At 35.8% G+C, this 18034-nt stretch overlaps 1 protein-coding gene across 20 annotated transcripts in view; it reads right to left on the bottom strand.

Moving 5' to 3' along the window:
• Window positions 1-18034, bottom strand: part of CAB39L (calcium binding protein 39 like) — a 206088-nt gene that overhangs the window by 147781 nt on the left and 40273 nt on the right. For 18 of the 20 annotated variants that reach the window (XM_053916579.1, XM_053916582.1, XM_053916585.1 and 15 more), the window contains 2 exons: window positions 10334-10475; window positions 7459-7623 (listed from right to left, as the gene is read on the bottom strand). In XM_053916579.1, coding sequence (XP_053772554.1) covers window positions 7459-7623; window positions 10334-10444 — 276 coding nt within the window. In that variant the 5' untranslated portion in view covers window positions 10445-10475. The remainder of the gene's footprint in view (window positions 1-7458; window positions 7624-10333; window positions 10476-18034) is intronic. The other 2 variants (XM_045202802.2, XM_045202796.3) reach the window with 1 other exon arrangement.

The following is an 18034-nucleotide window of genomic DNA, read 5'->3' as shown; positions in this document are numbered from 1 at the left end:
TGAAGAAGGGAGTGGAAGCCACACTAACTCAACCCAGGACCTATCTGGAAATACAACTAAACAGTGGAGAAATTACTCAGAACAAACAACTGAAAAAGAGCAAGAGAAAAGCCTCAAAACCTTGTACACACAGAAGAACCAGCTCCAACACAACCTACCCACACCTGCACAACAGAATACAAGAGGTGGTGGACAGACTGACCCTCAGTTAACCAGCTGGTGGGAAGGACCCACCAAAAAAAGACGCAACAACAATCAAAACCCAAAGACATATGGAGAGCCAACATAAACCACAGCCCAAGATCAGTGAGCTCAGAAGATCAAGGAGATTATACCACTGAATCTCAGAGGTATTTTACCATAGAACTTTACACCATAAACCCAGGGAATCAAAACAGATGAATTTAAGAAGCAGAGGCTAACAAGAAGAGTGTCACAAGCAATTGGAAGAAAAGAAACAATCCCCAAATCAAAGGAAAGGAGGAAGTCTCAGAAACAATGCTAAATGAAATAGAGGCAAGTTGACGATCAGATATTGAGTTCAAAGCGCTGGTTATAAGGAAGCTTAATGAGCTCACGCAGAATTACCAAAAACTACAGGGAAACTACAATGAACTCACTGCAAACTACATCAACATGAAAAAGGAAATAGAAGCTATTAACAAGGGCCATGAGAAAATGAAGAATACAACTTCTGAACTGAAGAAACCAACAGAAGGCACCAAAAGCAGGCTACATGAAGCAGAGGTTCGGATCAGCGAGCTGGAGGACAAGGTAGAAAAAAACACCCAGAATGAGCAAGAAAGGAAAAGAGGCTCAGAAAGAATGAAGAGGGGTTAAGGGAGATGCAAGACAACATGACACATAATATCTGTATAATTAGGGATACCAGAAGGAGAAGAAGAAGAGCAAGGGAAAGAAAACCTGTTTGATAAAGTAATGATGGAAAACCTCTCTACTTTCATGAAAGAAAAAGTCACACAAATCCAAGAAACACAGAGAGTCCCCATCAAGAGGAACCAAAAGAGGATCACTTAAAGACACATCATAATTAAAATGGCAAAATTCCAAGATAAAGAGAAGATCTTAAAGGCAGCAAGGGGAAAACAGGAAGTAACATATAAGGGAGCCTCGATAAGACTAACAGCTGACTTCTCAATGGAAACGCTCCAAGCCAGAAGGGAGTGGCAAGAAATATTCCAAGTAATGAAAACCAGAGGCCTGCAACCAAGACTACTTTATCCAGCAAGGCTCTCAATTAAGAAGCAAGGCCAAATAAGGAGCTTCCTGGACAAAAGAAGCCTCAAAGAATATACCTCCTCCAAACCAGTTCTGCAGGAGATGCTAAAGGGTTTGCTTTAAGAACAGGAAGAATAAAAGTGAGAGAGAGAGAGACATTGGTATGAAAAAATGGCAATGAATAAGTACCCATCAATAATAACATTAAACATAAATGGATTAAATGCCCCAATCAAAAGACACAGAATAGCGGAATGGGTAAGAAAACATGACCCACACACATGCTGCCTACAAGAGACCTACCTCAGAACAAAAGACCTACACAGACTGAAAGTGAAGGGCTGGAAACAAATATTGAAAGCAAATGTACAGTGTAAAAAAGCCATGGTTGAATAGTCATATTGGACAAAATAGACTTCAAAAAAAAGCCATAAAAAGAGACCCAGAAGGTCACTACATAATACTCAAGGGAAGAATACAGCAAGATGACATCAACATTGTAAATATATATGCACCCAACATGGGAGCACCCAAATACATAAAGAAAATCTTGGAGGACTTCAAGAAAGATATTGACAGCAACACAATCATAGTAGGAGATTTTAACAACCAGCTGTCAAAAATTGACAGATCTTCCAAAAAAAAATCTCAACAAAGATACTGTAGCATTGAACAATGACCTAGATGAAATGGATTTAGCTGATATATAGAGAGAGAGCCTTTCATTCCCAAAGAAGCAAAATACACATTCTTTTCAAATGCACATGGGACATTTTCAAAGATAGACCACATAATAAGACACAAAACAAGCCTCAACAAATTCAAGAAAACTGAAATCATATCAAGCATTTTCTCCAACCACAAGGGACTAAAACTAGAAACAAACCTCAAGAAAATAATCCCCAAACACTCAAAAACATGGAGATTGAATAGCATGCTATTAAACAATGAATGGGTCAAGAATGAGCTTAGGGAAGAAATCAAAAAATTTCTGGAAACAAATGAAAACGAAGTCACAAAAAGCCAAACTTATGGGACACAGCGATGGCAGTCCTGACAGGGAAGTTCATAGTGATACAGGCCTACCTTCTGTAAAGTTTCTGAATGGCTAAAGAAAACAGCATTAAAATGAAAAGAGAACCAACTGTATGGGAAAACATATTTGCCAATGATACCTTGGGCAAGGGTTTGATCTCCAAAATATATAAAAAACTCATACAACTCCACTCCAGGAAGACAAACCACCCAATTAATAAATGGGCAAAGGACTTGAACCAAACTACTCCAAGGAGGATATAGAGAGGGCCCAGAGACACATGAAAGGATGCTTTGAATCATTAGCCATCAGAGAGATGCTAATTAAAACCACAATGAGATAGCACCTCACACCAGTCAGGATGGCCTACATAAACAAATCAACAAAGAAGTGTTGGACAGGATGCAGAGAAAAGGGAACCCTAGTGCACTGTGGGAGGGAATGCAGACTGGTGAAGCCACTGTGGAAAACAGTATGGAATTTCCTTGGAAAACTAAAAATGGAAGTGCCTTTTGACCCAGCAATTCCACTGTGGGATTACACCCTAAGAGCCCTGAAACACCAATCCAAAAGAACCTATGCACCCCAATGTTCATAGCAGCACAATTTACAATAGCCAAGTACTAGAAGCAACCTAAGTGCCCATCAGCAAATGAGTGGATTGAAAAACTATAGTACATTTACACAATGGAATTCTATGCAGAAGAGAGAGAAAAGGAGCTTATACCCTTTGCAACAGCATGGATGGACCTGGAGAGCATTATGCTAAGTGAAATAAGCCAGGCAGTGAGGACAAATACCATATGATCTCACCTCTAACTGGAACATAATCACCAAAAAAAAAAAAGCAAACAAAATATAACCAGAGACATTGAAGTTAAGAATAATCTAACAATATCTAGAGGGGAAGGTGGAGGGGACAGTGGGGAGAAAGGTTTTCAGGAACTAAAAAGGACACATGGACAAAACCAACGGGGAGCATGGAAGCAAGGGAGGGAGGTGGGTTTGGCTGGGGTGGAGTGGAGGTGTGCTGAGAAAATGCAGACAACTGTAATTGAAGAACAATAAATTTTTTTTCAATAAAATAAATTTAAAAAAATGAATGGTTGTACAACAACATTAAGGAACAAATCAAAAGATACATGGCGAAAAATGAAAATGAAACACAATAACCAAAATACAGGTCTACCTCAAGAAAGAAGAAAAATCTGAAACAATCTAACATTTCACCTACAAGAAATAGACAAAGAATAACAGAGTCTAAATGAGTAGAAAGAAGGAAATAATGAAGATTAGAGTGGAAATAAATGAAATAGATTCTAAAAAAAAATAGAAAAGATCAATGAAACCAAGAACTGCTTCTTTGAAAAATAAATAAAAGTGATACACCTTTACCCAGATTCATCAAAAGACCCCCAGAGGGTTAAAAAAAAAAATTAGAAGGGAAAGAGAAGTGACAAAAGACACCACAGAAGTACAAAGGATTATAATTAAATGCTATGAACAATTCTATGCTAACAAATTGGACAACCTGGAAGAAATGGATAAATTCACAGAAATAAACAATCTTCCAAGGCTGAATGTGGAAAAAACAAAATCTGAATACACCAATAACTAATGAAATCAAATCAGTAATTAAAAATTCCTAACATACAAATGCCCTGGACCAGATAACTTTACAGGTAAATTTTATAAAACATCCAAAAAAGAATACCTCTTCTTTTGAAACTATTCTAAAAAAATGAAGGGGAGGAAAAGCTCCCAAACTCATTTTACACGGCCATCATTACCTTATTATGAAAAAGTGAGAAAGACAGTAGAAAAGAAAAATTATAGGCCAATGTCCCTATGAACACATATGAAAAAATCCTCAACAAATATTAGCAAACTGAATTCAGCAATACATTAAAAAGATCATACACTACAATCAAGTGGATTTTATTCCTAGGATGAGACACTAATCAATATCTTCCAATCAATGAACATGATAAACCACATAAATAAACTGAAGGATAATATCATATGATCATATCAACAGATGCGGAAAAAGCATCTGACAAAAATGATATCCATTTATAATAAAGTGAGCAAAGTGTGATAGAAGAAACATACCTCAACATAATGAAGGCCATAAGACAAATCCACAACTAACATCATACTCAATAGGGAAAAGCTAAAAGCATTTTCATAAGATTAGGAACAAGACAAGGATGTCCATTTTCACCAATTGTATTGAGCATGGTATTGGAAGTCCTAGCCAGAGCAATCAGACAAGAAAACAAAATAAAAGGCATCCAAATTCAAAAGGATGTAGTAGTCCTGGCCAGGTGCTTCAGTTGGTTGGAACAGCATCCTGTACACCAAAGGCAGTAGGTTCAATTTCCGGTCAGGGCACATACCCCTAGGCTGTAAATTCCGCCCCCAGTTGTGGTGCATACAGGGAGGCAACCAATTAATGTTTCTCTCTCACATCAATGTTTCTCTCTCTCTCTCTCTCTCTCTCTCTCTCTCTCTCTCCCCTCCTCCCCCTCTCTATACCTCTCTCTCTCCCACCCCCTCTCCATTCTTCTCCTTTTCCCTTCCCTTCTCTTGAAAATCAATGAACATATCCTAGGGTGAGGATTTTTTTTTAAAAAAGGAAGAAGTAAAATATTATTTACAAATTACATAATACTGTATAGAGAGAACTCTAAAGATTCCACCAAAAACAATTAGATCTATTAAATGAAATTAGTAAAGTGGTAGGACACAACATTAATATTCAGATTTTTGTTGCATTTTATACACCAATAACAAAATAAGAGAAAAAGAAATTAAGAAAACAATCCTATTTACAACTGCATCAAAAAACAATAAAATACAAAGAAATAAATTCAACCAAGGAGGTATAAGACCTGTACTCAGAAACCTCTAAGACACTGAAGAAAGAAATTGAAGAAGATAAAAATAAATGAAAGGTTATACCAAGTTCATGGATAGGAAGAATTAACATTGTTAAAATGTCCATACTATCCAAAGCATCTACAGATGTAATGAAATCCCTATCAAAATACCAATGGTGCTCTGGTTGGTGTGGCTCAGTGGATTGAGCACCGGCCTGTGAACCAAAGGGTCACAGGTTTGATTCCCAGTTGGGGCACATGCCTGGGTTGCAGGTCAGGTCCCCAGTAGGGAGCGTGCAAGAGGCAACCACACATTGACATTTCTCCCCCTCTCTCCCTACCCCTCTCTAAAAATAAATAAATAAATAAAAATCTTTAAAAAAATACCAATGGCATTTTTCACAGAACTAGAGCAAACAACTCTAATTATTTGGAAGCACAAAAGACCCTGAATAGTCAAAGCAATCTGGAGAAAGAACTAAGTTGGAGGTATAACACTATCTGATATCAAAGTATACTACAGTATGGTACTGGCATAATAACAGGCAGATAAGTCTTGGAACAAAATAGAGAATCCAGAAAATACCCAAACCTATATGGTCAATTATGACAAAGAAGGCAAGAATATACAATGGGGTAAAGGTAGTCTCTTCAGTAAATGGTGTTAAGAAAACTGGACAGACATATAAAAGAATTAAACAGCATCACTGTCTTACATATATACAAAAATAAAATTAAAATGGATTAAACACTTAAATATGAGCCCTGGCTGGTGTGGCTCAGTGGACTGAGTGCCGGCCTGCGAACCAAAGGGTCGTTGGTTCAATTCCCAGTCAGGGCACAAGTTTGGGTTGCGGGCCAGGTCCCCAGTAGGGGGTGCGTGAGAGGCAACCACATATTGATGTTTCTCTCCCTCTCTCCCTCCCTTCCCCTCTCTCCATAAATAAATAAATAAAGTATTTTTTAAAAACCCTTAAATGTAAGATCTGAAACTATAAAACTCCTAGAAGAAAACATAGGCTATTGCTACTCTTTGACATTGCTCAGTAATATTTTTTTTGGATATGTCTCCTTCGGCAAGAAAAGCAAACGAAAAAATAAACAAGTGGGAGTACATCAAACTAAAGTGTTTTTGCACAGTGAAGGAAACCATCAACAACACGAAAAGACAACCTACTGAATGGAAGAAGATATTTACCAATGATACATCTGATAAAGAACTCATAAAACTCAACTCCAAAACCCCCCAATAGGGGGGTTTCTTTAAAGAGGAGATACAGATGGTCAATAGAAATATGAAAAGATGCTCAACGTCACTAGTCATCAGAGAAATGAAAATGAAAACCATATTGAAATGTCACCTCACACCTGTCAGAATGCCTATCATCAATAAATCAACAAACAAGTGTTGGTAAGATTGTGGAGAAAAGGGAACCCTTGTGCACTGTTAGTTTGATCATAAATTGGTGCAGCACTATGGAAAATAGTATGAAGGTTCTTCCAAAAATTAAAAATAGAACTATACCATATAACCCAGTAACTCCACTTATGGGTATTTATCTGACAAAATCCAAAACACTAATTTGAAAAGACATATGCAACCCTATGCTCATTGCAGCATTATTACAATAGCCAAGATAATGGAGCAGTCTAAGGGTCTATTAATAGATAAATGGGCAAAGCAAAAGTGGTACAATAGAATATTTATCCGCCATAAAGAATGAAGTCTTGACATTTGTGACAACATGGGTGGACCTAGAGGATTTGTTAAGTGAAATAAATCAGACAGAGAAAGACAAATACCAAATGATTTCACTTATATGTGGAATCTAAAAAACAAACTGAACTAACAAAACAGAAACAAACTCATAGATATAGAGAACAAATTGAGGGTTGACAGATGGAAAGATTGTTAGGGATGATGAGTGAAAAAGAGGAAGGAATTAAGATGTACAAATTACCAGTTATAAAAACAGTCATGGGGATGTAAAGTACAACAAAGGGAATATAGACAATATTATACTAACTACGTGTGGTGGAAGATGGACACTAGATTCATTGGGGTGATCATTCCATAGGTTATATAAATGTTTAATCACTATGTTGTATACTTGAAATAATATAATGTTGTATGTTAGCTGTAATTAAAAATAATTGTTTTAATTTTTAAAAAGATTAAAATAATTCTACAGCTTTAGAAAAAACTTTTTAAGAAATCAACAGTAATAAAAAGTTAAAGTCATATATTGATAGATATTAAAATTGAAATGCAGAGATACAATACTCTTACAGATAGTTTACCTCAAAGTCTATCAGCTGTAGGTCAGCTATCAGTGTCACCAGCAGCCCACTATTGTAGAGTTCTTCTGCTAGTTGAGCCACAGCCTCTGTTGGGGTTTCTTTGTCATTTGTACCACACAGAATTTCTTTCATTACTTGCAGTGATTTCGACACTTCTTCTGAAGCCTAGTGACCAAAAAGTATGCTAAGACTTAAGTAAATAAAAATTTTCAGGCTATAAACAAATGTACAAATAAAAATCATTTATTTAGGCCCTGTTTATTTATGATCAAAGAACACTGTACAGTTATAAACAAACAAAACCCTTTTAGTAAGCACTGCTTTTTTATTTTAAAAATTAGTAAAATTTATATATATATAAAATATCTCTAGTATTTCTATTTAGTCAACATAACTGGAAAAAAACCATTCTTTTAAACCTACTCAGACACAGACAACTTTGTTAGTAATTAATTCTAAATTTAACTCTTGAAAATTAAAATTTAAAAACTTATCAGTAGCTACTAGTCTTTAAAGCATTTGCTAAGGTTTTTCAACAAGTCCCTATTTTTCTGATTTTTAAAAAAGATTGTATGTATTTATTTATTTTTAGAGAGAGGGAAAGAGAGGGAGAAAGAGGAGAGAAACATGGATGTGGGAGCGATACATCCATCAGTTGCCTCTTGCACTCCCCCAAATGGGGACCTGGCCTACAACCCAGGCATGTGCCCTGACTGGGAATCAAACTGGTGACATTTTGGTTCACAGTTCGGCACTCAATCCACTGAGCCATACCAGCCAGGGCACTTCTCTGATATTTTAAAGGCACTAGGTATAAAATCATAAGTTGTCAAAACCCATAAACTTTCTTTGTCAATCTCCTTGTCCCTCACACACAGTCATTACCTTTTTTGCTATCTATGGAACTTAAACAAAAAAAAACACCTCACTACATTTAAAGAATAACAGGAAAATCCATAGAGGTAGATTAGTGCATGCTAGGGCCTGGAGAGGGTAGAATGAGATATGACTGCTAATGGGGTACAAAGTTTCTTTTGGGGTTGGAAATATTTTGGAATTAGATAGTGGTGATGGTTATACAACCTTGAGGGTATACTAAAAATGACCAAATGGTACACTTTTAAATGGTGGATTATATGGAATGCAAATTATATCTCAATAAAAAGTTTTAAAAAATTGTTCTTAACTTAAAAAATTAATACAGATGAAGAGAGGAGAACAGACCAATTAGTTAACAGTTTGATTTGCTACCATTTAAAAATATATATACCACAGTTTTAAGTATAGTACTCTAATCATTATAATTGAAGGAAATAAAGAGAACAAGGCAATATAAAAATAATTCATAGTAGATGGAACTACTTAAAAAAATAATTTCCATATATATATTATGATCTGAGTGAAGCAATCCTTAATTTATTAAATGTTAGTTTTTTAAGTTGTGATATATATCCATAGAAGAGTACTTTAAACATATATAAAGAGTTAAGAATAATTGTAAAACAAACACCTTTATGATCACTAAACAGCTCAAGAAACAACATTTTAAGTACCCTAGAAGTTATCTTAATGGCCCTTTTTCAGCCTAAAGAAAAATTTTTATGTTTCTGATGACAATCATTTATTTACTTCTCTCACCTATGTTTGCAGCTCCAAACAATATAATTTAGTTTTGTTGACTTGGAATAGTACCTGTCCCCTTGTGAGATTCATCTATGCTGCTGCATGTAAGTAGCAGTTCTTAATTTTTGTTGCTGTACAGTATTTCAATGAGTGACCAGTTCAATATCATCTCTACTGTAGATGAACATTTGGGTTGTTTTCATTGAGCGGTTATTATGAACAACACAATGCTATGAACATTCTTGTACATGAATCCTGGGCCCATGTTCAAGAATTTCTCTATAATTTATACCTAGTAGGAATACACATAGCTTCCTATATATCAGATGATATACTAAACTGGTTTCCAAAAGCCAATTTACACTTTATTAGACACAATGAATAAAAGTTCTTATTGCTTTCCATACTTATCAAAACTTAACACCATCAGACAATTTTGCCAAGGTAGAACATGTATATTATGAATATATTACAGCTAATTGGACTTTTCCTGATTACTAATGAGGATGAGTATCTTTTTTCTGTTTTTTAATTTTTTTTGCTTAACTTTGTCATTTAGATTTGCTCTTCTATGAAGATCATCTCTTTTTTTCTCTTTGGACCAGTATTTGGCTTGATATTATAACACACACTAGGATTAAAATATGTTTCTACATTACTTTCAAGATGTAGGATGAGAAACATATTTCTACATCCTTACAAGAGAACAAGATTGTATCATAGACTGAGACAGAAATATATTATGCACTCAAGGTATTTATTTTATAGATATCTTTAATCTTGCCATAACTAGTCAGTTTAGAGAGAAATCAAATATGTAGGATTCAACATTCCTTTGAGGAAATGACTAAAACACTGAAAAGCCCTTCCTATGAGGAAACTGTGCTTAGGATCTTAAACAATGTTAAAATGAGGTTGCAAAACAGTAGAGACTATCAGTTGATCTTTAAATAAAAACTTCTTAAACTTTATGCCAGTATAACATTATATACCAGTACCCCTTAGATTTTTAAGCTGTGTAGTCTAGAGGGATCCAAGGTTCATCAGAGGCTCCAGGTAATGAATCAGGAGTTAAGACAACAGATTCAATGATTATCAGGTGTATAAAACCTTAAATCAATTTAAATGTATTTACAGTGACCCTGTGTGTCCCATCACAGACCATATTTGGGGTATTTCATTAAACTTTTATGTTGGTTTTTGGTCTTGAATACATGTATTTTAAAAATAATGTTATTGTTTTAGCTCATACCTTATCTGTCTTTTTGTCTTGCTTTTCCAATATGGCTAAGTTGTCTTTCAGAATTTTCACAATTTCTGCTGGATTTTTATGTGATTTACTAAACAAAGGCATTTTTTTCATCTATAGAAATCACTTCTTCCAATATGGAATGCTAAAAACAAACATATAAAAAAACCCAAAAATTATAAATTTAACTCAACATAATTAAATTGTTATACTAAAATGACATAAGTTTTCAATTCAGTAATCTGAAACATTAAAATCCAACTAAAATGAGTTTCATCAAGTTTTATGACAAAGTTAAGCACATGCGAAATATTTCTGGAACTTTACCTAAATGGTTTTCCTCAAAGTTTAAAAGTTTTCCTATAATAGAAACACAGGATTATACAAGAATGGGGAAAGAGAACAAGCTTTAGAGAAAGAACAAGCTGGTACTTGAAACTAGATTATTTTGACTAAAAAAACTGATGATGATAATAATATTAGATAAAATAAAATAAGTAATACTGAAGTGGGATTAAAATCCACATACTATGGTACAGTAATATTTAAAAGCATGCTACTCCACAGCAATCACAAAATTACCATGTAAAATTATTTGGAATCTGTTCTTTTCTCTTCAAATATTCAGCTGACTATACTCATTGATAAAATGAGGACTACCATAGTGGAGGGTGAGGACAGTGGAAAAGGATTATCAATTCTTGTTTTTGAGAACATCTATTTACATAGAGAAAGAGCAGAGAAAGCCAAATATGGCTGTCATTGCCCTATTTATACTAAAAATGTAGGTATTGAGGGAAAAATCTTATAATTGAAGGCTCCAGTTAGTTTAGGCATATTCGTTTACATTTATTAGGAAAAATATTTCAAGCATTACAGAAATATGATGTAGTATACATCAAAGGCTGTCATTAACCAATGACCCAGAAATAATAATTATTATCAATTTGGTATAATATTTCTCCTCCTGAATTTTTCCTATAAATATAAAAATAAGTATATTTTAAAACAAAAATAGAATAGTACTAAATATAGTATTTTGCAACTTTCTCCAACTTTTTGTATCTTGAATACCATTCTGTAAGTGCATGTTTAGATACATGATATTTTATGGCAATATAATATTCCATTGTACAGATACATTATATAATTATTTGGCAAGTTCTCATAATTTATTTTACCAATACCCTATTGATGAACTTTTGGGTTAATACTATTTCTCCTAATATTTTTCTTACTAACAATGAAGATTTATGTCAATGTGTACACAAACATGTATACCAGTGGATGGCAGCACTCTTCTAACCAGCTATTCCTGTGGTGTAACCTTGGCTATGATTCTAAATCCCTTATCTCCCTAGATTCCTAATGTAGTTCCCTAGTATTTGACAGATGAGTTATCTTATATTCTTCCAATAAATTACTTCAGTATTGTTTGGGGTCAAGAATGCAATACATATATGTTATGAAGTAGGAATCAAAACTGTTGGTATAAATTTTTATATTAAACAGAAGACTTAAAAAACATTCCATGCTTTCAGTAGGGATGCCTTAACTTCCCAATGTGGGAGGGTATGTGAAGGGGAACTTGTCCACTTTTATGGCAAGGATAAGTTTGAAAAGCATGTTACAGGACACCAGTCAGTCTTAAAGCTGATACAGAAAGTTGACAGAGCACTGAAAGGTAAAGTATGTGAAGATCACACTGTGATTCTCAGTGGGTGGTGTCAGGTGCAAAATGAAAGAGCACTGGAAGAACACTGTGTCCTGTCCCTTTATAAAACTCAAGAATAAAATTATAAAAATGCATTAGGTTTTTCTTTAGGCCTAAACATAAGTAAAGGCAAAGTATATTTAAAAGTTTATCTAATGTGGAAGGGGGTGAGTGCTGAAACAATCATCAGATAATTGGGCAGAGCAAGCAATGTGTTGCTTTGTACCTGGGTGATCTTGGGCACAGTATGTGATCTTTCTAAGACTCTGTGTTCTTACCTGTAAATAGTGATAATAACATGTACCAATTAGGATTGTTGTAAGAATTAAAGGTATGCAGAGCACCTTGCGTGGGGCCTAGTAAAAGTGAGGTACTCTATGGTTAGCTGCTATTAGTATAAAAAGTTCCATGACAAATAATGAATCATTTCACTATAGAGAAAGGCATAGTAACTGAGATATTTTGTCTTTATTAAGTGTCCTAGATACTTCTAACTTCTTGAGCCACCTACACCTTTTTTTTTAAAATATATTTATTGATTATGCTATTACAGTTGTCCCATTTCCCCCCCCACTCCACTCCATCCTGCCCACCCCCCTCCCTCCCACATTCCCCCCCCATAGTTCATGTCCATGGGTCATACTTATAAGTTCTTTGGCTTCTACATTTCCTACACTATTTTTACCCTCCCCCTGTCTATTTTCCACCTATCATCTATGCTACTTATTCTCTGTACCTTTATCCCCCTCTCCCCCTCCCACTCCCTTATTGACAACCCTCATGTTCTAGTTGTTTGCCTAGTTTGCTCTTCTTTTTGTTTTAGGCGTGGTTGTTAATAACTGTGAGTTTGCTGTCATTTTTACTGTTCCTATTTTTGATCTTCTTTTTCTTAGGTAACTCCCTTTAACATTTCATATAATAAGGGCTTGGTGATGATGAGCTTCTTTAACTTGACCTTATCTGAGAAGCACTTTATCTTCCCTTCCATTCTAAATGATAGCTTTGCTGGATACAGTAATCTTGGATGTAGGTCCTTGCGTTTAATCTTGGGTAATGTAATTATGATGTGCCTTGGTGTGTTCCTCCTTGGGTCCAGCTTCTTTGGGACTCTCTGAGCTTCCTGGACTTCCTGGAAGTCTATTTCCTTTGCCAGACTGGGGAAGTTCTCCATTATTTGTTCAAATAAGTTTTCAATTTTTTGTTCTTCCTCTTCTCCTTCTGGCATCCCTATAATTCGGATGTTGGAACGTTTCAAGGTGTCCTGGAGGTTCCTAAGCCTCTCCTCATTTTTCCAAGTTCTTGTTTCTTCATTCTTTTCTGGCTGGATGTTTGTTTCTTCCTTCTGGTCCATACCATTGATTTGAGTCCCAGTTTCCTTCTCATCACTATTGGTTCCCTGTACATTTTCCTTTGTTTCTCTTAGCATAGGCTTCATTTTTTCATCTGTTTTTCGAACAGATTCAACCAAGTCTGTGAGCATATTGATAACCAGTGCTTTGAACTGTGATTCCCATAGGTTGGCTATCTCTTTGTCGCTTAGTTGTATTTTTTCTGGAGCTTTGAAGTGTTCTGTCATTTGGGCCATTTTTTTTTTTGTTTGTCTTGGCACATCTGTTACTTTAAGGGGCGGAGCCTTAGGTGTTCACCGGGGCGGGGTAATGCTGGTGGCGCGCTGTGATGCTGTACGTGGGGGAGGGGCCGAGTGGGAGCAATGGCGCCCGCCTCACTCTCCTCTGGATTTCAATCTTCCACTCCGATACCCACAATCAAACTGGGCCACTCTGGTGCTGGTTCCCGAGTAAGTGGGCCTGTGCACACTCAAGGCCCCTGTGGGTCTCTCCAAGGACCTCTCCTGTGAGGCTGGGAGTCTCTCCTGCCACCCCAACCCCCAGGGGCGCTTTCAATCAGAGGTTTGAGGCTTTATTTCCCTGAGCTGGAGCCCTGGGTTGCTCAGCGGTCTGCTTCGCTGCCCTCCGTTCCTCCGGTTTATCTGTGGGCAAAAGTGGTGCCGCAAGGTGTTACCCGCCACTCTGAGTCCGGCCCTCTGGGTTTTTCTGTGCAAATGTGGGCCCGCAGGGTCTGCTAGTGCTCGGACTGCCTGCGCCATTTGTCCCACACTCTGCCAGTCTCAGTCCCGCCACAGCCACACGAGTCCTCTCCACCCCGGTGCCCGTCTCCGCCCCTCCTACCAGTCTGGATGAATGATTATTTTCTGTTTCCTTGGTGTTGGTCCCCCTTGCTGTTCGATTCTCTGTCAGTTCTGGTTGTGCGAGGAGGCGCAGTGTGTCTACCTACGCCGCCATCTTGGTTCCGATCCCACCTACACCTTTTTTTAAAAAATATAAATTTATTTTTGAATTTACATATTCAATGTTTAAATATTAAGCATTAAAAAATTTTAATGCTAGATGCATTTGTGTAATTGTTATCTTTCTTTATATAGTTCTGTACTAAGGAATAAGTCAGTCAACTGTAGGAATTTCAACTAAATACATGCATGCTCCCTGACATCAAAGCAGAGTACAAATTATGATAGGTTATCATATATATGATATGACATGGTTTTTGTTCATTACCTGTTGCTCTGTTCAAGTCTCACTGTAATGAGCTAATTCCAATGCTAATTCCACTAAAATTACAAACATTTTCAGGACATGTTAATATAATAGTTAGCCAGCATTACCTGATCCAGTGTATCCTATTTTTTCACTCACTAACTGAACACAGAATCTGAGTAAGTACTAAGCATGGGTATTTTGCTAAGTACTAGGGATAGAAACACATAATCCCTGCTCTTTGGAGCTTATTATTAAGTGGAAAAGTAAACATTTTAGGGACAATGAGATTATGTAACAGTGGGTATTACCACACAGCATACAGTTTTCCTTTCAACTAGTAGTTTTCCTTTCTTTTTGAATTATGTTCTTATTTTAAATGTATCTATTTACTGTAATAACTAGAACATACAATTAGTTTAATAATGTTTTAAGATTTCATAGGACCATTATTCTTCAATTCTTGGACCCCTATTTCTCATATTTGAGGGAAATCAACACCCGAACTCTCAAACCATGCCACTTCAGCCCCCAACACCCCCGCAAATTAATGTGCTCTTTTTCCTGCACTGTTCTCTTCAGACCATGGCCAGCCCTACCCCACTCCCAGACTGAACACCTGCCCTCATAACTTTCAAACTCAAGGCTGCCCCTTCTATGATATGGGCAACATGCTAGTCAGTACCATGTGTACCCATCCCAGTTGCATCATTTACCCCACCCTCATTTAATAAATGAGCCAAATGGAACTCACAACTACCTGTTAATAATCAGGCCTAAAAACACATATGGTACTTAAACTCCCATGTAGTTCTGAATTGATAACTGATTATTATGATTCCATAGTTACTAGCCATATCTGGGTGTGATTTATTCTATCTATAAATTGAAGGGTTCTTTTTTTTGTTTAATTATGAATTCATCTATTCATATCACTTAACTCATAATTTTCTATTTCATTTATAAAATTAGTTATCAAAAAAATTACCAAATGCTTTGGGAAAGCCCAGATACATTTACTTGTTAATACCAGTTTGGTTGCCTTATTTTATTTTTAATTACATCTCCATGACTTACTAATTTTATAACTGGAAGTTTGTGCCTTTTGACCCCTTCATCCATTTCATCCATCCCCACCCCCTGCCTCTGACAACCACTAATCTGTTCTCTTTAAGCTTTGATTTAATTCCACATATAAGCAAGATCATATAGTATTTATCTTTCTATATCTAATTTATTTCACTTAGCATAATGCCCTAAAGGTCCATCCATGTTGTCACAAATGACAAGATTTTATTCGTTTTAATGGCTGAATAATATTCCACTGTGTACAGATATTCATCTATCAATGATCACTTAGGTTGTTTCCATATTTTGTCTATTGTAAATAATGCTGCAATGAACATTCGAGTATACATGTATTTTTTGAATTAGTGTTTTCATTTTCTTCAGGCAAATAACAAGTGGGTGGAACTGCTGGATCATATGGTAGTTCTATTTTTAATTTTTTGAGAAACTTCTATAATGTAAGAGGGGGTTCTTAATGAAAGATATAACATAGTATTTTTAAATTAGATTGGCCATATACAGTGAGCTCTAGGTTATTCATGACTTGTCCATATTCATTCTGAATCTTTACCTCCTTGTATTCACCATAGCTGAAAATAAAATTCTTAGGATGGAGACAAAAAGAATGAAGAAGTCCTAAAAATGGTGCCCTCTGGGGATAAATTGGTAGTAATAATTTTTTCATAAAGTCCACCTCAGAGTTTTTAGAACGGACATTATATTTTAGCAAATCAGGAAACAAAGACAAGAAAAGATGCCATGTTAGTCCAATAGACTGACACTAGATGAATGTCTCCTGAGCAATGAAAACTGTGCCAGGGCCTGGCACATCAACCTGCCCTCTAGCATTAGTGCTGATAGTGGGCCATTCAACACACAAATGCCAGTGAATTGACATGGGCTCTGTTGTATTTTTCCACTTTCAAGAGTAAATAAACAGGATAAACAATGCAAAACGTAGGTTTTGCTTAAAGGGAGAACAAGAAGCACAAGAAAATGAGAAAAGTACTGTGGACCTAGATAGGAAAGGTTGCTTCCAAAATTACTTCTGTGTAGGAGATAGAACAGATATAACTGAAAAAAAAAAACCCCAATCAGAAAAGAATATAGGTAAAAAGAGAGCTAGCCAAGATAAAAGATCAAAAACACACACATACACACACACGTTACCCAGCCCCTGCCACCCAATGCAGTATGACATAGAGAAGAAATGACACCACAGAAAATTGATTGAGGACAAATGAAAGACACAAAATTAGTCCGTCTACATTTATTCATTCAGAAAATATGTACTGAGCACCTATAATATGCCAGGCATCGAATTAGGAAATTCAAAATGAGTAAGTCTCAGAGGGCTCATAATGCAGTGGGAAACAGACACAAAAAGAGTTTAGCCAGAAAGCTAGAAAAGGTCAAAGATATTAAAATGATAGAGAAAAAAATACTAAGTATGTGTGTATACACACACTATATATAGAAAGATAGATATAGTATATGTAAAATATATTATAGAGCTATGGAGAAGATAAAGTGTTTTCCAATAAAAATAGGTATTACATGATAGGGAGAGGTAAAGAAAACCAGCAAGAAAACAAAAGGACTGAAAAAATGGAGCAGAAGCAACACTCAAAGATTTAACAGCTTGAGCAGAAAAAAGATCTGAACATGGTCATTTAAAGAATTTTTCTCATTGAGATTAATGATGAGACCCCCAAATTAAGTGTCTTGTGGCTTTTAAAAGAAACAAACATTCCTCTTTCAAATTACATTCCTACAAAATTACCTTAACAAAAAATGATAAAAATTAACTGGTCTTTGGACTTCTATAAAATTAAATGTCATAGGACTGTGGAGACAACTCTTCTACTACAGAGTTCTGAGAAGGAAAGTCTATAACCTCATAATAAATGAGGTAGAGTCAAGCCCACAAAAATTCAACAAAATATAAGGTAAAAATCAGAAATAGTTCTTGAGAGGGAGCTTTGATGTTGGCAGGACATCTGAGCGGTGAGAATCTACAATTATAATTCATTCCTATGGGAATAATAATAAATAAGAATTCAACAAAATAAGTTAAAAAGGAACCACCCCCCAAAAATCGCGAAGGAAATAAGGATGGAAACAACTAAACCAGAAAAGTAAAAAAAAAAAAAAATCTCTGGTAGCAATATGGTCCCCATTTCTTCTGGTGATAGGTGTATCTGCTCTACCTCTGTCTTCACTCTACCAAATGTGTGGGAACAGGACCCAGGTGTGGCAACAGAATTTCTTCTACTGCCCTAGCTATAGCAATTGACAAACAAATGGACTATGACAAGGTCAAGATAATCAAAATGCCTCACCAGGGCTTTTACCCATAGGTATTTT

Source organism: Desmodus rotundus, chromosome 13 (assembly GCF_022682495.2).
Source record: "Desmodus rotundus isolate HL8 chromosome 13, HLdesRot8A.1, whole genome shotgun sequence".
NCBI classification, from domain to species: domain Eukaryota; kingdom Metazoa; phylum Chordata; class Mammalia; order Chiroptera; family Phyllostomidae; genus Desmodus; species Desmodus rotundus.
The sequence above is the reverse complement of the archived record's forward strand: the minus strand, read 5'-3'. Positions and strand labels throughout refer to the sequence as shown.